This window comes from Protobothrops mucrosquamatus, unplaced genomic scaffold, assembly GCF_001527695.2.
Source record: "Protobothrops mucrosquamatus isolate PMUCROS unplaced genomic scaffold, P.Mucros_1.0 scaffold110, whole genome shotgun sequence".
Taxonomy (NCBI): Eukaryota; Metazoa; Chordata; class Lepidosauria; order Squamata; family Viperidae; genus Protobothrops; species Protobothrops mucrosquamatus.
The window spans coordinates 1,328,908-1,353,354 of NW_015386482.1; the positions used below are offsets into that span (position 1 = coordinate 1,328,908).

At 36.1% G+C, this 24,447-nt stretch overlaps 1 protein-coding gene across 1 annotated transcript in view; it reads left to right on the top strand.

Moving 5' to 3' along the window:
• SH3PXD2A (SH3 and PX domains 2A) overlaps nucleotides 1-24,447 on the top strand; it is a 243,262-nt gene that overhangs the window by 197,288 nt on the left and 21,527 nt on the right. Inside the window, exons 9-10 of the mRNA XM_015812791.2 lie at nucleotides 19,118-19,231; nucleotides 22,923-23,006. Coding sequence (XP_015668277.2) covers nucleotides 19,118-19,231; nucleotides 22,923-23,006 — 198 coding nt within the window. The remainder of the gene's footprint in view (nucleotides 1-19,117; nucleotides 19,232-22,922; nucleotides 23,007-24,447) is intronic.

The following is a 24,447-nucleotide window of genomic DNA, read 5'->3' on the forward strand; positions in this document are numbered from 1 at the left end:
GATGTTTTCACTGCATATTGGTTACAGGAACTGATTGTCAGCTGAGGAAAGAAAATGGAGCTTGAAAAGAGTGTGTTAACTGAAATTCTAAGAAAAATTCTGAATTCATTGAGCAAATTAACTCCAGCAGGATGTGTTTTCTGAGGAATCCTTTATCTTTTCACTTATGGGACTGCATATCATGAGCAATGCTAGAGTACAGTAGCAAAAATATGAATCCTATGTACTGGCAAAATATGAATACCATAATATCTTAGAATGGCTAATTGCAGTGGCATAACATTCCATCAGCTAGTAAACTAATCAGGCTTTGAGTGATATCGTGAATGACATATTCCCAAAACTCAAGCCTATTTTGGGAGGCAGGTTCAGACTTTTTAATGGATAAAAAGACTGCTTAAGCATCTGAGAAACTTACAGCACCTATTTTGTTCCTTAAATACAAATACCAATAGGTACATTGCTGCAAAGTGGCCAAATTTTTAACCACAACTATTTGGGAGAGCCACAAAAGAGATATCTGGCAGTTGCACTTTTGCAAAACTATTTTAAAAGGGATGGTTCTCTCAGCTGATAGATTTTTTAGCTTTGAAGAAAACTTTACCGAAAAGGTAAAGTATTTTTTTTTGCAAGGAATAGACTTGATAAGCCTTCAGGTTATCTCAGGCAGTAACCTGTTAGACATATCAGACTAAGATATAATGTGATGTCTCTGGTTTCTACTTAATGTTCTGTGTAAAGCCAATTCATTATAGTTTGTAACATGTTTTAACTCAGTCTGGGAATCCAGCCAATAAGTGCAAAGGAATATACAAATAATGGCAATAAGTTCACTCAAAATGAATTCTATGCCACTTTCTCACCTAAAGATCTTGGAATACACGTGGATTGGAATGAACTGTAGAGTGGGGGGAAATCTTGAATTGATAGTACAGGTCAGGCAGTAACAACTTGCTTCACTTTTCTTGGTTTTTTTTTCTTCTTCTCTACTTTTAGCAGGGAAGTGAGGTGGCTATTTCTCAGACAAATTAAAAATCTCCACCCTCAGAGATATACTGATTCACTTAGCACATTTTTAACAGTTCCATATATCAAAGTGTTTCAGTGTTCCTTCTTCTTGCATGCGGTGTATATTTTTGGAGTGTAGACAACAAAGCCTCAGAGCCTTTCTTTCTCTCAGCTTCCTATCTTCTTTGCATTCTTGCTCGGTATTTGGTGCATGATGACTCATCTCCCAGAGTCACCTTATCGGGGAAATGGGCAACATATAAATTTAATAAATAAATCTAAGTAAAATGAAATATTCCCTGATTTAGGAGATAGTTTGGGTAGATAGATGGCCAATATTAATATTAATAAACCGAGAGGAAAAGTGTGTTTCCCCAACATGTATTTTTAAGAGCAACCTAATCTTTTGGAACAAGTATCCTCTGAGCTCTGCATTTATTTTGGTTTGGATAGAGTTACTCCTGTGTTTTAAACTGGAGTGTGTCTTGGCAGCAGGAAAGAATTGTGACAAAATAATACTAAAGGGAAAGACATCCAAGATTGGAAAAGAAGCCCAATTGATTTCATTTTTCCTTAAAGTTACAGCACATTCTGCCTCTTTTGTTCTGTTTGAAAAATGCAGCATTAAGGAACCTCTTCACATTAGCTGTGGGGCTCTCAGGCTGCTACTATGATCAGAAGGAGTCTTCATGGCAGACTAAATCAGAGCCCATCACAGTACATAGTCCAGGCTATAACATCATTTCTTTTTGTCTGTGTTTCAAAAGGGTCACCATTATAGACTGGTGAGTTCTGTAATTAAATTACTAAAGAGTGATTCATTATCATTACCTTCTGGTACTCTGTGGTAGATGAGTATTTTTTCATAAACAATTTCTTCTAGACATAGTACAGGTCAGAGATTATGTATATTTTTTATAAGTCTATACAGCGGAAACGTATGTTCTACTTTACATGGAATGAGCATAAACACTGGAAAAAACTATTTTATTTATTGGATAATCTTCCATGCAAAAGAGAATAGAGGCTGCTTCAAATCTCTCCATTTGCCTTTTGAATTTTGGATATGTGAGCTTGTAGCATTAATGATTCTCCTTTTACTAATTTCAAAATCTTGTACAAAGAGCTGAATGTTCATAGTTTGCTGTGCATCATTTTACATGGTTTTCAGTTCATTTAATTTCTGTTTTTCGTCAGCCAAGATCACACTTCATTTTTTATTATGTTGTTGATTTTAATATAAGACCTTTAATGGAAGGACCTATAACACAGAACAGTCAAAATAGGAGAAAAAAGCTTTCTAAAATCCTAGCAGAAAAAATATCACAAGAGACAGAGCTTAAAACTAAAATATTAATATTTCAATTTTTAAATAGCTCAGTTGTAGTAACCAGATGATTCATTGTGATACAAATTCAAGCCCTACCCCTGTTTTGTCATCCATTTCTGGGAGAAGTTGCTTTTTGAGATCAGAATCATAATACAGTAGCTTTCCCCTTTGGAGAATTATTCTTGCAAAAATCTTAATAATATCTGATGTAGTTTATGTCATTTCTGAAGACATACACAGATAAGCCTTAAGCCTTCTGCTTAAGACAGAATCTAAGCTATGCGTACCTCAGCATGCTAGAAAAATCATATTTCCACTAGAATACCTTCTACTAATTAAGCAGGAAATAATTGATAAATGCTATTCATTTTGCATATGTAGGATAAAGGTACATATGAAAAGATGGATGCTAGGGATTTTGCAAGGCATGGGATTTTTCACTTATGAAATCAAATTTCAGTACAATTATCTTGTTGAAGGAGAAGAAAATGAGATGATTTCAAACATATAAATGTGATCTACATAAAATTAGTTCTTTAAAAAAAACTCATCTGAAAGTTTGGAAAGGGGTTATTTCTGCTTATGGATGGGGAAAGGGCTTCTTGTCCATCCTGCATTCATTGGTCTTTTGGGCTGATGACCAATTTACCAGCTGATTGCATTAATTCATCCTTTTAAGATTGCCCTTAAAATGTTTAATTGTATTTTGTAGCTACAAGCTTTATCTTCCCCAGGAAAAAGACCCTCTTTCAACTTTTAGCATCTACAGAGTTAACTTCAAAACACATAATCTGCAAAAACAATTACACTTTATTGGCTTGGTCTCAGAATATTTGAAAGCTGAGTTGGGGAACAAATAAGCATTGGCAGACAGAGGTGTACTTGAGGAGAAAATGCAGGCAAGTCTGGCAGCAAGAACCAAAAATTAAAATTGGATCAAATACCCCATTGTTGATTCATCAGTACTTCAGACCATAGACCAACAATTATCTTGTCTTGTGTTTTGAATGTTCTGGAGAAGCATAAGATCACTTCTTTTCTATTCACTATGAATTGCCACATAGGCACTGTGTGCCCCTAAGTCAGATTTAAACAACTTGAATCAAACTTTTTTCTTTTTTCCTGGCTCCCCTTTAAAATCCCAAACACATGGAACTGAACCATACATGCATGCATCTTATTATTCATTTTAGGAGTAAACAACTTTATCCAAAGTGTAGAAAACAATAAACACTCATAAGCTAAATACATTAAAGGGGTAAAATCAGGGGATACAAAGTATATCTAAATTCAAGTATATCTAGTTTAATTTGAACACCATTCACAATATCTTACATACATTCAATCCTTGCCAACAATGCTTGCTGCCACCACAACTGTATGCCTTTTTTATATATCTCACCTTTGTCTTTCTGGGGTTCTCATCAATTCTCTCCAACTCCCAACTTTCTGCATGTTTCCCTTCTTCTCAACAAGTTTAGTCATTCTTCATATATTTGTTTTGTGACTCAACACTAATTCATTTTTTTGCATGCCCATATTTCTTACACAGTGTCATTTACATCTGTGTTCATCTACATTCATTTATCTGCTATTCATTCTTGAGTGTATCACTCCTTGTTTTATCATCATGATAATAAATGGACACAGCTATTTTCACTTCTTTGAGCAAATATTCATTCCTTACTGTAAACTGTGGCATAGTTTCAGTAATAGTAGTCAGTGTAGTTCTGAAGGCTGCAAAATGGAGGCTTAAGAATCTAATGCAGTCCTGGGACTCATATATCTGGAATAAAGGCAACTTGTTTTCGTTCTTTCTAATTAATTGCACAATCTCTGTTTAAAAGGCTTGATTTTCCTTGAATACTTAAACAGTGTTAATTAACTGTTCAACTCATCAAATCAGTTGAATAAACATCTGCTGAATTTGATTTCCATTGCCTACATATGTAGCATATTTATATAACGCAATTCCCAGCCTCTGGGTTAAGGTCAGTTATTAGTTCCTCCTTCTCTCCCACATAGAATTTTGAAACTAAAACCTCAGCAACCATCATTAAGATGCTCATGGAAAGCTCTTGGTTGTGAAAATGCCATCATGCTGTCCTTCCAGTATCATAGCTAGCAGAGTAGATGAAAACAGTGCTGGAAAAATTGTCCTTATTGTGTAAATTTATCAAAACTTGGTAAATAAGTTATTTAACATGGTAAATAACAATAGTAATAGCACTTAGACTTATATACCGCTTCACATTTAGTATATTGCCCCCAACAATCTGGGTCCTCTTTTTACCGACCTCGAAAGGATGGAAGGCTGAGTCAACCTTGAGCTGGTGAGAATCGAACCACCAAACTGCAAGCAGCCAAGTCAGCAGAAGTAGCCTGCAGTACTACATTCTAACCACTGCGCCAGCATAGTTTGTAACACTACAAACATAGTTGTGAGTGATGCTTTTGATGATGCCCTTTCAGCAGGCTGCAGTCTAAATATGCTCAGTCTGTATGACAGTTATGAATTTACCTTAAGAACCATTTTAGAACTGTCCTCAGGATCTTCAAATATTAACAATTGTAATCTGATTTTTATTTGGTCATATTAGAACTGTAAACAGTTCTATTCAGGGACCTCATTGCAAAGAAAATGTTTGACTGAGTAATCATTTTTTGTTTTATAGTTTTTAAATATTCTACTAACTTATGGCAAACTTGGTGAAATTCCCATCTAAGTAATTTCACTCTTTGTTTTCTGTTTACTCCTTTCAAATTAGATCCTTCTCATTTCTTAATGTTTGACTTTAAAGCTTTTTAATTTCAGAGAAAGCACTAGTTCTGGAATCAGCAAGTATTTTAAAAGTGGGTTCATTTAAGTATTTCCATTCTGAACTTTCGTGATGAACAAAATACAGGCAGTCTTCATTTAGCGAAGGTCATTCAGCAACAGTTTGCAGCTATAATGATGATGAAAAAAAAACTTTGGGATCAATCTTCACATTTATGACCTTTGAAGCCTGCAGCACTGAAGGAGGAAAGAAAAGCTGAAGTAAGATAATAGGCACAATCATGGTTTCACTTTATTTATTTATTTGTTGCATATGACTGTAAACCACTTAGAGCAGGGGTCCCCAACCCCCGGTCCATGGACCAGCACCAGGCCATGGCATGATAGAAACCAGTTCATGCAAACAAGCAAAGCCCCATCCGCAGGATGCAGGTAGTGCATGAAACCACGCGCCTTCCGGTCCGCAGAAAAAGCTCTCTCCATGGATCTGGTCCCTGGTGCTCAAAAGGTTGGGGACCTCTGACTTAGATAGTGCTGTAAAGCAATATGAAGTGGTATATAAGTGCTTTAAATGCTATTTCTATTACTATCTTACCATAAGGGCGGCTTACAATAACAAAAAGAAAGAAAACAAAAGAAGTATAAACCGAACAGAAGTAAAATAATAGAAGCATAAAATAAATAATGAAAAGAACACAATGAGAATACATCAACATAATAAATAAGAAAATGGATGAGAGTGGAGCAGAGACCAAGGAGGGGTGGAGTCTGCCATCAATCCAGCAGCCACTTCCAGTGTGGAACTCCTCAAATTTCATTTAGTGACTGCTTTGTTTAATGACCAGTTTGCTTCTTCCAGTTGTGATCGCTAGAGGTCTATCTTTTTTCTCTCTTTCCAAATACCTCTATGCTGCTATTTTTGTATAAAGGATAGAAAGAATATTGCACAGTCTTTTGGAAAAGACTTTTGAGGATACTATGGATAGCCATAGCCAGGAAAACAAGCAAATGATCATAGTTCAAAGTTATTATAATTTTGACACATTATGTGATAATCCAGTTGTCTTGAGAAGTCCATAATGCTGGTAAAAGTAGAAGGGAAAAAAGAATGTATTTAATGTATTTTGATTAATTAATTTTTCTAATTTATTAAATGTGTTATGAAGAAGCCATATTATGTTCATAACATTACATATTATGTTATGAAGAAGCCACTCATATGCAGCTCTTTAAAGAAACTGCACTTTTCGTCAACATCATGTGGCTCTTTTGCATAGTTGTTACACGACTATAGGAAAAGAGATCTGCTCTCTGTGTGCTCCCAAACTTTCTAGGGCCCCTTTCCCCAGATTTTAAAGGACAGTATAACTCTAATGGATAGGCTTGGGTATGCTTAAAACATGAAATAATTTATTAAGACTTTTTAAAATGTCTAAACTAATTATTATCTGTAAGAGACATTCAGCAGTCTGCTCTTGCATTTTCATTGCAGTTTATAATTCTGATCAAATATGTAACTTCAACTCTTCTTGCACAGCTGATTTATTTCTAACTAAAATAATTATATTGAGGTGGGGCTTTATTTATCTTGTTTCTGATATACCTTGAAAAATAAAGTGACACTGTATTTTTATGCCTTTTTCCATTAATTTGTCACACTATACCAGGGGTAGGCAACCTTGGCTCTTTTATGACTCGTGAACTTCAGCTCCCAGAATTCCTGAGCCAACCTGGCTCAGGAATTCTGGGAGTTGAAGTCCACGAGTCATAAAAGAGCCAAGGTTGCCTACCCCTGCACTATACTAACAGAAACAGATTCAGGTCACAGAATTCTACATTATTTTGTACCTGAGCTGAAAGAGTCCAGAGATGAAAGAAAGAGGTTGTGTGAATGTTACTAAATACACTGACATACTGGTAAAAGTGAATCAAAAGTGCAACAGCATCTCATCTCTTTTTGCTTAGTGTACAAGAAAAAACAATTTGAAGGGATAGCTATACCCGTATTAAAGTTTGCCATGTTCAGAGATACATTTCTTATCTATCCTCAGAATTTCCAAGCAGCAAATCCATAACACATGGAAATTCGGAAGTTTAATCTCAACTCATTTCAAGAATGTATCTGGTATAACAGATGAGCCATCCCCCTTTCCATTGCTTTTTTGTGATTTATCCTCCAAAGTGTTTGGAGCCCGTTTTTGTGAATTTCACCATCCTGGCAGCTGTTTCTACCTGTTATCCTCTGGTGGAACTGAATTCTCCAGTCTCAAGGCATCTGAAAGGATGTCAGGTTGGAGAAAGTGATAATACTGATAGATACTGCAGATGGATGGATAAATAAAAGAGTAGAATTAATCACTATTACTATACCCAAGATCCAGCTACTTTCAGTTCAAGTAAGATAGCACTGAAAAAATAATAAATATCTGAAAAGGTAAACCCATGAGTCTGTAATAGAATTATGAAAATAAGTGAATGTGGTTGTAGTCTAGAACATAAAAAGATTTCAGAAAAGAGAGTCCTACGTTATATTTTTAGTGCTGTATATATGGACAACCAACTCAGGATTAGAATTTTTAGCAGTTTGAAAAGAGATTTGCATAAAACTAAGGTTTTAAAATAAGATTTGCATTCTTCTTTAAGCATTTTTGTATCCTTATCCTTTGTATATTTGTGGATGATCCATAATGGTGTGTTTTAGTTGTGTGTTTTACCAGCTATAATCATCAGGCTAGAAAAATAGAACATTCTTGGAAGAAAATGTGGATTCAGATTACTGTCTTGCTTTTGGGAGTGGCTATATCTGATCGTCCAGTTTATTTCTCTGTGCAGTGCAGCTTTCTTGGTTAATTGGCAGTTTGCTAGATGTGTTGACTTCTCTGCGGGTTTCTCATTTCTAAGAAACATTTCCAAATGGTTGACTGTTGTTTCCATTCCTTGAGGCGTGGCTTCCAAACCAGAGAAGTTGTTTGAATAAACTTAAGGAGCCAATCCTGAAAGAAAAATTGAGAGAGAGAGAGAGAGAGCAAGTTTAGCTTTGTAAGGTTGAAATGGTATCTACTGCTTCCATCTTCTTCTTTGGGCTTGCTGGCCAAGAATAGGAGTGAGGGGAAGTGTGTGAATGGGGGATATTCAAGGAGCCCCTGGCTGCTTCAAGAAGTGGCGTCGGCAGTTTGGTAGGCTGTATTTTGCTCTTCTTTTACTGTGTAAAATAATGGTGATGGGACTCCTCAGGTTTCCTGATAACCTGCCCATAGAGTAAATTGTGTTTTAGTCTGATTACTAAAGAAATTAGCAAATTGGATTATAATGGAGCTTTGTTTGGAGAAAACACGTGGCACTAATTATTGGGTTGTCATATTGATCTAGTATTAAATATATTTGAACTGTTTGAATACTTATAGTACATTTGGATTCTTTGGCACTGTAAAGCATTAATTGCTTACTATGTTTTTGCAGATTTTATAATTATTAAGTTTGGTTTTCATTCATTTTTACTGCATCAACACAAATCTCCAAGTGACATAATTTACTAGCTTTTACAATTTTTATCTTAGGTTACTAAGGTATTAAGATACTAAGGTGCTACATTAACCCTAAATTACTAAGATTAAAGCCTTACTTTAGAAATAAAAGTAGGATATCAGCCAATAACTTAATAACTTTGTGAACCAAATCTAGCACATTTTGCTCAGTGGTTGAGTAGTCCATACCAATAACACAATATTTTTCTTTTTAGTAATAGTTTCATCTTTTATGTATCAGTTCACTAGTTCTCTCAAAAAAAATAGAAGTAGGTTTTTTTTTCAGCACAGGTTTTTTTTTCATTCTCTCAAAATTAATCCTGAGAATATGAAAACAAATCCCTTTTTGTATTTTTGATCAGCAGAAATGAAGGGAAATTTTCTGCTACAGTGATGGTGGGATGGCACATGGAGCTACTGTTACATTTTTTCTGGTGGATGTTGACTGCAAAGCATTGTATTCAAGTACATGAACACTCCCTGGATGAATCTGAACTTTTTATGAAACTGTTTACATAGCAAGTGAGTAGACAGGTAAAAATCTGGAGGATGCATTTAAAGCAATTTTGGAATGGTAATAAATATAGAGAAAAAGAACAGGAGAGATTGTTGAACTTGCCTGCTTTCTCTCTGTTCTTTGGACATGTTGGTAGTGGAACCCCCTAATAATGTGGTTTTCTTTGATATAGAATAATATTTGTGCTGTTATAGACATGCCTCTGTTTAGTGGGCTGTTTGATAGCAGATTGGTATAAACTATGTTCAATTTAAAAAATAGTTTTATGAGAATGACAGTTTTAGAATTACAGAAATAAGGAACAAACTTTGCCATCTGAGCAAAATAAACTCTATTTCTACTCTATGATTATAAATTTTCTGCATGCTTTAATTCCTACTTCATAAGGCTAAGAGATAGAACCATCTTTTATTTTTATTTAAACATGTAAATATGTTATGAAACAACTAAATGTAATCAAAAAGCCAATTTTTGGTATCCTTGCCTGATTTCTGAATAACTCAAATAGATTTGTTTGTTTTTTTAATGCCTCTCATTTTTGATGCAGCAAAAGTAAATATAATACCAACTGAAAAATGCACTCCTATTTGAATTTGGTTTCATGGAAAAATGTTCAGAAAGAACAGAAAACATAACTGAAAATGTCATTGGAGGGAAAATGTCTTTGGACTGCCTATTTAAGGAAGGATGATCTATTGCCAGCCATTTCCTGCAAGAAGCCTAAAGGCATTTTGCTCACACACAAAAGCATGCTTGACTAATGAATGGACCATGATTTGTCAGGACTGAAGATATTTGCTTCATGACTAAAACCAGTATATAGCTCCCTTTCCACTTCTGACTTCTTTTTATTCCCTTTATTATTTGATGGGATCTTTTTGAAATATATATATGTCACAAATACAAATGGTCCTGTTTTTCTGAGCCCTGGAAATCAAGAACAAGATTTCCTGCATGTTTGAGATTGGAGTGATATTCCCTCTGATAAATTGGGCGTTTCTTTTTGTGATTATATCTGTTAAGATTAGAATGCTAATATCCGCCCTGAGTCCTGCGGGAGAAGGGCGGTATATAAATTAAATTAATAATAATAATAATAATAATAATCTTTTTTTTGTGAATGTCTGGGCAAGGTAGAAAACATCAAGTAATGCTTGATGTTTTTTAAATAAAGTAGCTTGGATTCTTAATTGGGTGGGTCTAGGAATTCACAAAATCACTCTACATTGAAATTCTGACAAAGTATTTCCCAATTCTTACAAATGTCTCTTTTTTCCTCTGAGTGGTTTGGCACAAATTTCAAAAGTTTAACAACTAAAAAGCTTGGGTAGGGTACTTTGAAGGAACTGCTGCTAAGCAATACTTGATTGGATGAGATGGACTATAATCTGACTAATGATAAGGCAGCTTCATATAATTTCTACCTTTGCTTTCCTTAGGCTGGAAGGTTTTTTCTCTTTGATAGCAACTTCCGTTTCCCAGTGTTTGAGGCAAGGGAACTTTCCCATAACCTGCTATCTCGGAATCTTTTAACCAGGGATAACAGGGATTGAATTTGGGACTTTCTGCCAGCAAAGCGAGTATCCTGCCACAAAACTATGATCCAAAGTATTTTATTCCAAAACTTTTATATATTGTAAGCTTTTATTTTAAGCAATTCATCAAAAATAAAGATACATAATTAGTTCATACTTCCACTTGTATGTGAAAAGCTAAACTTAAGAAATCACAATAATCTTACTCTTTTAATGGTGGGAACTTCTAATAATTTTCTTTGGGCTGGTATGTTACTAGCAGGGCTTTTTTTCTCGGAGAAAAGGTGGCGGAACTCAAACCTGGCCANGCCCTCATCAAACCCTAGGACTGCCCCTTTAGAGAACAGGAATGCAAGTAAAATTTGGGAGGGGCTATTTCCGGTGTGGGAGGGGCTATTTCCGGTGCGGCCGGCCCGGAAAAAGGTGCCGGAACGCGGTTCCGCCGCGTTCCGGCTGAAAAAAAGCCCTGGTTACTAGTATACAAAAGACACTCTGTTTTATTGATTGTCTAATCCTAGAATGGTAGTAGAAATGAAGTACCCCAAAGTCAGGAATGTATTTAAGATCTAAAAATGAATGAAGCCTAACAAATTAAATTCTGGCAAAACATACTAGTGTTATAGGTAAGTTAGTCTGGCTATTCTAAATGAGACTATATTTTCTTGAAGGAAGCAGATGCAAAGAAGTCTTGTTCAACCACTGTTTCTCTGTTGAAGTAATGGTGTTGCTAACAATGTTTATCAGATTTCACATGATATGAGAACTAGAGTCTTATCTGAAGATTTAACTTCAGTCATCAGTGTCAAAATTATTTCTAACCTTGAATGTAGTAATTCATTGTATATGAGGCTTTAGTTCAGGGGTTTCCAACCTTGACAACTTTAAGACTTGTGGACTTCAACTCCCAGAATTCCTCAGCCAGCTAAGCTGGCTGAGGAATTCTGGGAGTTGAAGTCCACAAGTCTTAAAGTTGCCAAGATTGAGGACCCCTGCTTTAGTTGGTTTAAAATATAGAGGCCAAACACTACCTCTACCTTCATATTTTCTGATTCAAAGGGCTGGTTGTTGTATTTATGTGCCACAATATCTTGAAACAGCGGTTCTCAACCTATGGGTCGTGACCCCATTTGGGGTCGATCGACCATTTCACGGGGGTCGCCAAGCAAGGCTGTCCGCCATTTTTTCCCCTTTTTCCGGCGGGTGCCTTACCTCCCTTGAGCTGGGCCAGCTGGTGGTCTGTCTGCTCCGTCTCTGCCGCTTGCCAGCTACGCCTCGGCCGGCGCAGGGGGTGGAACCACGCATGCGCGGCGCTCCCGGGCAGGGAAAGTCCTCGACTTACGACCGGCTGGGTAGTCCTCGACTTACGACTGGTTTAGTCTCCGACTTACGACCGGTTTAGTCCTCGACTTACGATCGGTTGGGGGTCGCGGCATTAAAAAGGTTGAGAACCACTGGCTTGAAACTTGGAAGGCTGCTTATTGTAATACTGACCTTGAGATTAAGTATCCATATTGGAGGATTGCTCTTAATTCTGTTGCATGCCATTTTGTAATTCTGGACACCCTCCCAAATGAAATCCATTAGAATAATCTTCATGTGACATTGTTCAGAAAGAAGTTCCTGTTTTGCTACCATATATGCATCAAGACTAAGTTTATTTTTCTGTTACACATATTTTATTACTGTTTAGAATTATATTTTGGTTGCTAAGTGTTCCTTTCCTATATTTTATTCCATTTAAAAGTAATGTTGTCCTTTTTTCAGAAATTGCATTTTAACTGTTGTGTTGCCTATCGCTATCAATATTGTTAATAGAACAGTGGGATAGTATGGTACAGGAGATAAGATGTTGGAAAGGAGTGGGAAGAGTTAGGTTCTAGATCTGTCCCTTAGCCATGAAAGTTTGTATTCTCTTAGCTGATGCTGACTAACAGGACTGTTGTTTGGGGAAGAAATATGAGGGTGTACAATATACACAGTCTTCACTTTTAGAAGAAAGATGGGATTTAATAGTTACAATAATATTAACAACCGGGTCCTTTTTTCCTGTCTCTAAGTCTAAGCCAGGGGTAGGCATGGCTATGCTGGCTCAGGAATTCTGGGAGTTGAAGTCCATGAGTCATAAAAGAGCCAAGGTTGCCTACCCCTGGTCTAAGCTATATGTATAGTATATAGTTTTGCTGTCTTAAGTATATTGATTTGGCAGCTACAGAGAATTAAACTTTGTTCAGAAAAAGAAAGCAGCAATGTGATAGGCTTTGCAGCTGTTCTGATCATTTGCCAAAATTATTTAGCTGATATGTAGAAACAAATGATTGAGTATCTTGCATTAATAACCTTGCTTTCACTGCATGCATGTTTTTCTCATGCAAGAGAACTAACTGCTGAAAATGGGTTAATCCTGATCTGAACTTCAGATTCAGGTGCAGTATAATGTTATTCTTTCAAGGGTGCAGTTTCTGAATCATCCACCATGCTATGTTGTGATAAAATGCAATTAGACTTACCGGTAAGTACTTTGAAAAAAAGTTCAGATATCTAAACACTATTTGTGCAGTGTTGTTTTGAAACATAAAAATTAAAAGCAGAGCAGGACAAATGTGCGAATAAACACATACAAATCTAGTAAAATTTAGAAATAATAGTTTATACCAACTTCTTACTAACATTGTGCTGTTACATGCCCTCTTACCTTCTTTCTAAACTACAGGGAAATAATAATGAATAGAGCAACTACTATTAATAGTAAGTTTTAGCAATTGCTGATAGAAGTATGGAAGCGTTTGGAATAGCTATTTGGCAGCACACATAACAGAATTGTTGGTATAAATCCCTAAAGAGACCAGTTGTTAGATGTGCTAGATTTGATTATTGATATATTGCCCAAAATGCAAGGAACAGTTTAAACCTTCCTCTCTGCCCTGCTCCCTTTTTTTGAAAAAGATAACATGTTCTTTAGTCAGCCCTTAAATTTTGGACAAGTACTAGATGTTCTTTGAATGACAGAAGAAAAGGATTACTCTGAAATGTAAACAGCTCCATTATGTGAATTTACTGTGTTTTGAAATGTTGTGTATTTCTTGAATGTCTCTAAAATGGAAAATGTGTCTGTTGCATCAGTATAGAATAGGGAATGTCAGAAAAGCCAGCTTTTTAAGAAAGGTAAACTTGAAGTGGAAGAACTTTCTCTTGAGCAAGGCTCAGCAGATGGACTTTATTTTTACATTGTTAAGAACAGATTGTCTATCTGTTAAGAGGGATTGTTTTCCCCCACCAAACTCTTGTATAATCTAATGAATGAACAGCTGTAGAAGGCTACTAAACTAGCTAAGAAATTTGTGAAGCCAAGAATGACTTTACCATTTGATTTTGAATGTGTGTAGATTTGGAATGCGAACCTGCATTATAATGATAGCAGAGATATGTTCTTAACATACGGTAATTTTGGATAATTGATGCCATTTTTCTTCAGTGACTGCTATCAGCATAGAAGCAAGAATGAGCCCCATACTTAATTGAGCGCATGCAGAAAAAATGTTATACAATCCCCTGCAGGTTTTTTTTGTTATGTTTTGTTTTTTGCTCATGTCCTGCATAGAGATGTAAAGGGTGGAGAAAGAATGAGAGAGAAAGAACAAATAGCCTACAAAATATATTGGTTTCTGAAAAAGTAGGTCCTTACTTCTTAGTTAGGCAATTTTGCTTAAATGGCTAGACAATTTGGGAAAGATGAGAGTCCAGGCAGTTGACCTGATATTTATTTATTAAGAACTATTTCTCTAAGGGAGATGCAATGTTGTAGGCAAGCAGAATGGTCCAATCATAACTACTGTGTGGTATGTAACTAATTGTAGCATATGGTTCCAATCAGGCATAAGCAATAAGAATTTGTGGTACATAAGAATATGGAAAGCTGTAATTTAAACAACACTTCTTTTTATGTATGCCCCTAATTGTTCTTTAGTACTTCGGGGATAGGAAAAATAAAAGTATCAAAGTCTTGCTGAACTACAATCCATAGCAGCCTTAGCCAGCATGCCATTGGTGAGGGGAACTATGGCTTTTCATAATGGCTGAAAGACCACAGATCTCACATTACTAGGCAAAAGGAAAAAGCTTCAGAACAGAGATGCATGTATAATGTGTAGAAGGTTTTGAGGTAGTACTGCTGGACTTAGATTTCAACATGGTTATCAAGAAACCTAAATTCTGGTCTTAAAGTTTTCAGTTGGCAGCAGCTCATTTCAGAGTGTTAAAAATGATGCAAGCATTTTAGAGCTTCAAAGCAGTGCCTTTTGTTTAACCTGAACAAAGCAAATGTGATGCCTACTTGTGTATTTATTGGGGCAATTGGAAGTCAACGTGCAAGGCAGATGTTTGCAGTATGTATCCATTCAGGCTGGATTTTTGTGCTCTCTTGAATGCATAAGATTAATTTGCTTCCCATGAGTTTACTTATGTTGAATGGTTTATAAAATTGTCACCATGAAGTTCACATTATTTGTCCCTCTGTTCAGCATTTAGTTTTGAATTTAGCTTCAATTGATTTTGTCTTTAATCGGTTGCACACACCAGTGCTTCCCAACATATCCCAGACATTAGTTCTGCACTTTAAAAAGAAGCTGCTTATATTTTGCAGTATGTGAATATTTAATTGGCTATTTATAAAATCAAACTATACAAATTATTTTAGTATTGTAGGTATGGTACATATATGTTGTCCAATATTTAATATTGATAAGAAATCTAATCTAAACTTCAATATACTTCCTGAAGTTGTAAAAGCTAATAGTACTGTGTTTGGAAAAATAGTTTCATCATGTTCCCCATTTTAGCATTAATCCATTTAATTATGTGCTGCTTTTAAAAAGTGTGGGTAGATGCTGTCATTATACTAATGTAATTAGCTCTTTCTACATTGATTTATATGAGCCAACTAACTACTTGATGCAGTTCTAAGACAATTGTTCCTAAGGTTTTTCCAAATCCCAATTATACTTTCTATTAATCAACCTCTTTGTGATTATTTCTTCTTTTCAACATCATTCTAATTTGAATGAGGAAAAATTTAGTAATACTGACATGTCTGTTAGCAAGTTTGGATCTGCAGTTGTATGGCTGAGTGAGTCCAAGACCCACTGTCCAATTGTCATGTCAAGAAGCAGACATTCAAAGAGTATCCTCATAACAGAAGAAGTTGTTGGAGTAAAGCAAGATTGCACAGAGCCTGCTGCTATTATGGGTTTTCAGTGCTAACTATAGTGCAACATTTGCTTATGAAGAACAATTCATAGGACCATTTCCATCTAATTAGGATCAGATGTACATCAGCTTCTGGTCTATTTACTTCTGTGCTATAATTACAAATGTATGTTCAATTCTCTGTGCCTCTTGTCCTTTCGTATCATTAAAAAAAATACTCATTTTGAGCAGCAAACTATCTATTTGAAACTGTTTTGAAATGAAATGGTTGTGTCAATTATCTTTCTAGTATTATAGACAGCTGCCATGAGTGAATATCATATTGAGAGAATCTCTTCCCTACTGTGTAACAATCTAATTAAATTTTAATTCTCCAACTGAGAAAAACAGATTACGTTTGGGAAAACTTTGCTTCTTGGGGAAGTGGTTATGGTATAATTTGTAATTTGTTTTTATTTATTTTTTGAAACAACTGAGAAGTATGAAATTGAATTTAATAATGTCATACATTATAGCAGGGCTTTTCAACCAATGGTACAGGTACCACCTGTGGTACATTGGCACCTGGCAGGTGGTACGCGAGCATCCTAGAAAAGTAGCGGGGGAGGGGAATGAGCTGAACCGGTGGCAGCACCGCACAAGCCTGAGTGAGAGATGGCTGGAGCTGCAGGGCTTTCAGGGCTCAGTGGAAGCGCCAGGATCAGCGCCAGGCTCCAGCTTGAGCTCGGCGCTGTTCCTGGCGCTTCTGCTGAGCCCAGAAGAAGCGTCGATCAGCTGGAATATTGCAGCATCTCCAGGGTCTTGTGATTTACATTCAGATGCTTGGCAACTGATTCATATTTATGACGGTCACAGTGTCCCAGGGTCATGTGAAGTGACCAAAACCTGCTGCAACCACCCAGCAGATGGGGGGGAATAAAAAACAAACACCCCCCACCCCACAGAAATCAGAAATCAGTAACAGAAATCAGTAACAATGCTTATGATTTTAAAAAGTATGGCAACAACGGAAAAATAATGAAGGAGCAGGGACACACAAAGTCAGATATCTACATGCATTATTTCAGTGTTTTTATAATGGCCTGGGACATTAGAAATAGTTTCAAAAATCGGTCTGGCTAAGCTCCAAGACAGGTTTTTCTAGACCTCACATATCCAGTTCTCTTCAAAATGGTTGGAGGTAGTTAGTATTAGAATGCAAGGCCTCCCTTAGATTTAAGAGACCACTGTCTGTTTTTTGTTGCTCATGCTATTTCAACTATGACTTCCTTACATGCAGTGGCAGGGAGCCTTGGTGTTATTTCAACATTGGCTGATGACACCTTATATAAATAGTTATGTGGCTCATAACCAGGGATTTTTTTGTCATAGAACACTCAGAACGGAGTTCCGGCACCTTTTTGGATGGAACCTTGTAGGGTAGGCAAGGCGGGTTGGGTTGTATGACGTGTGTGAGTTCTGGCACCTTTTTTTTTTTACTTTTTTTTTTTTTTTACAAAAAAAGCACTGCTCGTAACAAAAAGTTTATTCTGCTGATTTCTAGAGAGAGGAGAGAAACTGAAAGCCTGAGAGATGGAATTGAAAACCATAGTATTGGCCTAACTGGTAAAAAAAAAACGAGTGGAGCTCATAATGGGAGCGAAGGTAGAGTCACTCAGTGTAGCTGTGGGACATAGGATACAGTGTAGAGCCAAAATAATCCAGACTCAAATGTGTTGCAAGCAGAAAAGGGGGATTTAAATGCTGATAATCAGACAGAGGCAGCAAATTATTCTAAATTTAAAGGCATGCACTCTTATGCTCTGTGTTTCATTTATACCAGATGGAAACTATTTTTTAAGTTGCATAGTAAAAGTTGCATGCTAAAGCTCAGTATTGCCCAAAATCTATTCCTAGATGAAAAGGAGGAAGATAAATCAGATAATAAACAATAGATCTTCATATTCATTTCTACAACTTAATTTGGAGTTGAATGATCTTGCCCCCTAATCTGTTTTAAGGGAAATGTGTTTGTGAAAGAATACAATTTTAAAACAAAAGGACATATTATTCCTCATCTCTCAATTGATTAACTGTAACAGCAGATATTGTTTGATTCCCACTGCACAAATTACTGATCAATGTATATATAAAATGAAGTAATCAAATGATATGTTTTACTTCTTCAATAATACCATTTTTCTTTATATTTAATGGTGAATGAAGCAGAAAGAACCTGCCAACAGTTAAAGATTGCTTTTAACACGGGAGTGTAAAAAGGATTATAAATTGCATTTGAATGGATTTTAGTTAGCTAAAGTAGAAATCAGTTTTCTGGATAAATATTATTTCATTTTAGAGAATTAGCATGTGTTTTTAGGAATGGAAAAATATCTAATTCCACAAAATTTGTTTTGTGTGTATGCATGTATGTCTTTGAATCAGTCTTGACTCCTGACCACTAACTGGCTGCAGTTTTCTTTGCAACATTTTCAGAAGTGCCATTGCCTCCTTCCTAGGGCTGAGAGATTGTAACAAGCCCAAAGTCACCCAGCTGGTTTTGTGCCTAAGGTGGGACTAGAATTCACAGTCTCCTGGTGGTACTGAATTCCATGAAATATAGAATATCAAAATAGCAGCAGTATGGAGTACCTACATCTCCATTTTATTTATATACTTGAACCTAAATACTTTCAAGGACTTCAACAGTATTTAAACATTCACATATATAATTAATTTGGGCTAAACTGATTACTCAACATGCACATAACAACTTAATATGGGAAAATTGGGTACGGATTCTCTATATTCATTCTTGGCAACTTATTCACTCCTTTTCAATTGCAGATTGTGAGCTGTAGAAAATATTCAATTATAAATTTGTCACATAACTAAAGGCAAGCTGTCACTTTCCAGATTCCCTTTTCCTCCTCATATGTCTATTAAGTATTTGAATTCCAGATTAACAGTTGGTCTCAAACACAAGTTCTCCAATCCTGCATATGCCAGCAAGGAATCTCAGGAAGACTTCCAGAGTTACTTCTAGAGAAGAACAAACACACTTTTTTTTAACTCTCTCCATAGATCCTTAAAAGTGAAATACACAAAAATAGTTTGCAGTAGGTTCTATGACAGCTATTTGGCTTCTATATATTTCTCTATTATAGTATTAATTTTATCCCATGATGAAAGTTTTTAAGAACTTGCTTATCCTATAACAACAATTTTGCTGTATCCTTACAGGTTGGTGGTTTGTAAGTACTTCAGAAGAGCAAGGCTGGGTCCCTGCAACTTACTTGGAATCCCAAAGTGGAATTAGAGATGATTCTGAAATTAACATGTCCAAAAGAGGAGAAGGTAAGAGAACCTGATGCACTTTCAGGCACTTATCTGCATTCAAATATAGTGCAGCTAAAAATGGAGAAGCAAGGAAGTATAAAAATGTATTACTGTGATCCAGAGCTTCTTGATTATAAGAATGGGGCCCATAGGGAATATAAGAAATATTCGTTTTTTGAATTATACAGAAAAATATAAAAAGTGTAATAAAAGTATTCAACATAATTATTAATTTTGTATGATAATAGCAATGCAAAACTTCTAGCAATTGCCTGGAACAATTATAACAGTGATTTATGTTGGTAATATATTCCTATTAATTGGCAAGAGATTTAGGATCCAATAACTTCTTATTCCAATTTTCTCTTTAATTTCTTATAGTTGGGAAAGTCTATGAGTAATGTCTATAAAACTCTCAATTTTAAAATATTTTAAAAATGAAATACATGCATAATTGTATGCAGATATTGCAATGTAAATGTTATTGTACTTTTGTTCTATTTTACAAGCATATTTGTCTGATTACACTATGCTATAAAATCTGGCAAATACCCATTCTCCAAAAAGTGCTTTTAGCTAACCTCCTTTGGATAGTGCTAACTGAATCCACCTATTCCCATGTATTTGCTCCATTTCAGCATATATTTTTCTCATTATTGCATTCCTATATAAGTTGTTCATCATTTAAACCCTGAGTAACTGTGCACAGAGGACACTTATGATTACGTTTTGTTGAGGATCCTAGTGCAGTGACAGCTTGATTATATTCCACTGAACTATGCCTAGAGATAAAAAATCAGAACATATTACCACAGCAAAATAATGGAGTGGAGGTAGCTAATATTCTATACTGTAGCATCAGTTTTAAGCCAGCTATGTTTAAACAGAAGTGCAAATGTTGTGGAGAGCCAGAGAGCACGTTTTCTGTAATTCATCAGCATTTGCCTCTTGGAGAGCAGAGCACAGTTGATGATCTTTGGCCAATTGAAGAAAAAATCTATACAAGTAGAAAGATTCAGCTGACATATTAGAGGATGCTGGATGGTTGACAGTGATATGGCAAAATAATGTTTGATTAATAGATTAGGGAATTCATGAATCAGTTTTAGATGGGCAATCTACAAAGAGCCAGTTTGGCCCAGTGGTTAAGGCACCAGTTCAAGTCCTACCTTGCCATAAAAGCCATTTGGGTGACTTTGGGCCTATTGCTGTCTCTCAACTCAGCCCACCTCACAGGACTGCTATTGTTATCTCAGAATCATTGCATCATATCTTTCAAAAATCCTGGAGTACCAGAGAAGCTCCTGAGGTTTGGGAAAGGGCTGATGTGGTTCCCATCTTCAAGAAAGGGAAACTATAGACCAATCAGTCTAACATCAATACCTGGGAAGATCCTAGAAAAGATAATAAAAAAACATCTACGAACAACTAGAAGCAAACGAAGTTGTAACTGGTAGCCAGAAATAGATCATGCCAAAGCAATCTTATTTCATTCCTTGATAAAGTGACTAAATTAGTAGACCAGCAAAATGCTGTGGACATAGTATGCTTTGATTTTAATAAGGCATTTGACAAAATAGACCACAATCTACTGCTTGGTGAACTACAAATAGGTGGAATAAACAACATCACCACCAGATGGATTTGTAGCTAGCTGACAAACCATACTCAATGAGTAGTCCTCAATGGTACTACATCCACATGAAGAGAAGTAAGCAGTGGGGTATTACAAGGCTCCGTCTTAGACCCAGTACTCTTCAATATCTTACTTAATGACTTAGATGAGGGAATAGAAGGGGAACTCATCAGATTTGCAGATGACACTAAACTGGCAGGAATAGCCAACACCCCAGAAGACAAGCTCATGATCCAAAAAAATCTTGACAAACTTGAACAATGGGTCCTATCCAACAAAATGAGTTTTAATGTGGAGAAAAGCAAAGTTTTACATTTAGGTAGGAAAAAATCAAAGGTTTAAGTACAGATTAGGTGAGACATGGCTCAAAAACAGCAACTGTGAGAGTCCTAGTAGACGATCACTTGACTATGAGCCAGCAGTGTGTAGCAGCAGCCAAAAAAGCTAATACAGTCCTGGGTTGTATAAACAGGCATAGAATCAAGAACACACAAAGTATTAGTATCGCTTTATAAAACCCTAGTGAGACCACATCTGGAATATTGCAACCAATTTTGGTCACCATACTACGAAAAAGATGTTGAGACTTTGGAAAAAGTACAGAGAAGAGCAACTAAAATGATCAAAGGCCTGGGGACTAAAACATATGAAGAACAGCTGCAGGACTTGGGTATGGCTAGTCTAAAGAAAAGAAGAAATAGTGTGACATGATAGCAGTATTCCAGGGGTTTCCACAAAGGGGCTTCCACAAAGAAGAGGGGGTCAAATTATTCTCCAAAGCACCAGAGGGCAAGAAACAATGGCTGGAAACTGATCAAAGAGAGACGCAACCTGGAATTAAGGACAAACTTCCTGACTGTGAGGAAAATCAACCAGTGGAACAGCTTGCCTTCAGAAATCGTGGGCGCTCCATCACTGGAGATTTTTAAGAAGAGACTAAACAATCACCTATCTGAGATGGTATAGGTTCTCCTGCTTGAGGAGGGGGATGGACTAGAAGACCTCCAAAGTCTCTTCCAGTTCTATCCTATCCTATCCTATCCTATCTCACAGGAATTCTTTAATTTTTTTTTTACCCAAGACTAAAACTGGTAGATTTATTTCTTTCTCTTTGTACATTGAACTTGAAAATATTCAGTTATAAATGCAAGAAACGTATTACTTTCTGAAAAAAAGCAACAGTGAAATGTCCTCTGTGTTCAGCTATTTTAACTATTACACCGTCACAAAGAATTCTTTCTTTTTATACACAAATGAGTCTCTGCATATTTAACAGATGAGATTGTTATATCAGACAGCACATCTAAATTCCTTGAATCTCTCTAAATGTCATTGTTAAAGAATCAGAAAATTGGTCTCAAAATAGAAATTGTGTATGCTGACTCTTCCAAGCTTTGGCTCAGTTCATCTCTTCCTCAGATTACTTATACTATTCTCTCATAATTGCCTAAAATATTTTAATTATCTGTTTTGGGGATAGATCAGAGGTATTCCTTCCTCGTCCTGCTCATACCTCCATGATGTTACCTCTTTCCTGGACCTTACTTCCAATTTACTAGGTTTTAAAGAAAATCTTTTTCAAAAAGTCTGAAACCTAAATAAAGAACTGATTTGGATGTTCATTGTTTTAAAGGCTGATTTTGCTTCCAAGAAACAAAAACAAAACAAAACATGCAGCCTCTTAGAATTACAGGAGGTCCTTATTTAATGACCATTCATTCAGCAATCTTTCAAACATGTAACAGTGCTACTAACAGTGGTAGTTACAACAAGATCTTGTACTAATTATGGTTGTTGCAGCATCCCAGAGTCACATGACTGCAATTTGTGACTTTCTCTTCTGGCTTCCCACAAACAAAGTCAATGTGGAAACCAGCAGGAAGTCAAATGCTATAGTCATACTTAATGACATGTGGTAAAGCAATCTCATTACATTATTTATCACATCACATTCTTGTTAATGCAAGGTGAAGCTATGCAATGATCATTATTTTTTGCTCAGTTTGTGTTCTCCATCCATCACATTTTAAGTTTCTTTCCTTTTTTATGCTTTCATCCATTTTTCCAAAATAGTTTCTAAGAGACGCAAGGCTCACCTGAGGCGCTTGGACCGGCGATGGACACTGGGAGGGATGGTCAACAGGCAGCAGAGTCGAGGTGAACATTTTTCTGGGATGTGGTCCCTTGAAGGATGCACATGCTGGTTGCTGCTGCTTCTCTTGCTATCGGACACTGCTAAGAATGGCTGGCAGCTGCATAGGCTTTGATAGGGCCTTGTTTTCCCGCAGCAGAAAGAAGTCTGTTTGCAGTGAAGATAGAGGGCAGTATAATGTTATCTGCATATCAACATAGGAGTCAATTAATGTCATTAGAGGCACTTGTGTTTTTACAAACAATTGTTCTAATAGTCTAATCTGTAGCAAAACCTGGGATTGTTGAGAATCTTTTTCTGTATTTATTCAAAGGTATGTTTATTCTAGCTTCATGCAGAAAGACATACCTACATTTTTTCTATTTTTAAAAAAATTGGTTAAAAAGTTACGTTATGAGTTCTTCTAAATGAGAAAACAATTTGGGAAACATTCTCAAGAGGAATGTGGCAATCTTACAGTTATGAGAAGGGCAAGATATAGGTATGTTATGTTCAGGCTTTTTATTGACTAATCATCTTTCCTGTGATCTATAGTCTCCTTGACCTTCCTTGCTTCCCTAGAGAGATTCTAAGAAAGACATGTCAAACTCGCGGCGTCACGTGACGTCGCGCCACATATTGGGACAGTTTTGCCATTGCCGGCAATGGGGTGGGCATGGCTTCTGTGTGATGCATCCGGCCGGCCTGCCAGCAGTTTGATACCCCTGTTCTAAGAGATCAGGAGTTACCACCTTCAATTCAGTTTTTTCACTAGAAGCATTGTTGTTATTCATAAGAGGAAGTCCTGCCTTTGAGAAATTACTGAAACAAATTGGATTGGGGAAGTCAGTTTCTCTTCCCCATTTGGCAACTGAAAATTGTACAAATCTAGAATTCACTTTGAAATTGTTTTAAAAAATAAGTTAACTACCACATTTGGCATTTGGATTAAAAAGAAAAGTTTTCCAAATCCTTGGTTAATAGTTTATACCGTATTAACTTTTTAAAAAAAAAAAATTCCCAGAGAAGAGAGGGAAAGCAACATTGTAAAGTGATTTACAAAAGCTTAGTTCACATATAATCCAAAGAATGGCTTATTGTACATGTGAACGTATTCCAAAACAGGAAAAAAGTCACAGTATATAAACAAATTATGTGTCATACTGTAGAAACAAGTATGTGACAATATATATCAGCAATGCCTTTGGTTCATCAAGAACCTGGTTTATTTTCTATTAATTCTTCTTTTATCTGGTAGAGAAGAAAAGTGATTTTTTCCCTCTTATGAGTTCCCAAATGTTATTGAATATTTCCCCTTATCCTTCCACATTGTCAGATATTTAAATTGGTTTAATAAATATATAAAATTCATTTAATAAATTTAAAATATCATCACTGAACATAAATTTCTGAAGTGCTGGTATTTAGTTCCAGTTCTAATGTTTGCCTGCAAGACAGTAGGCAGAT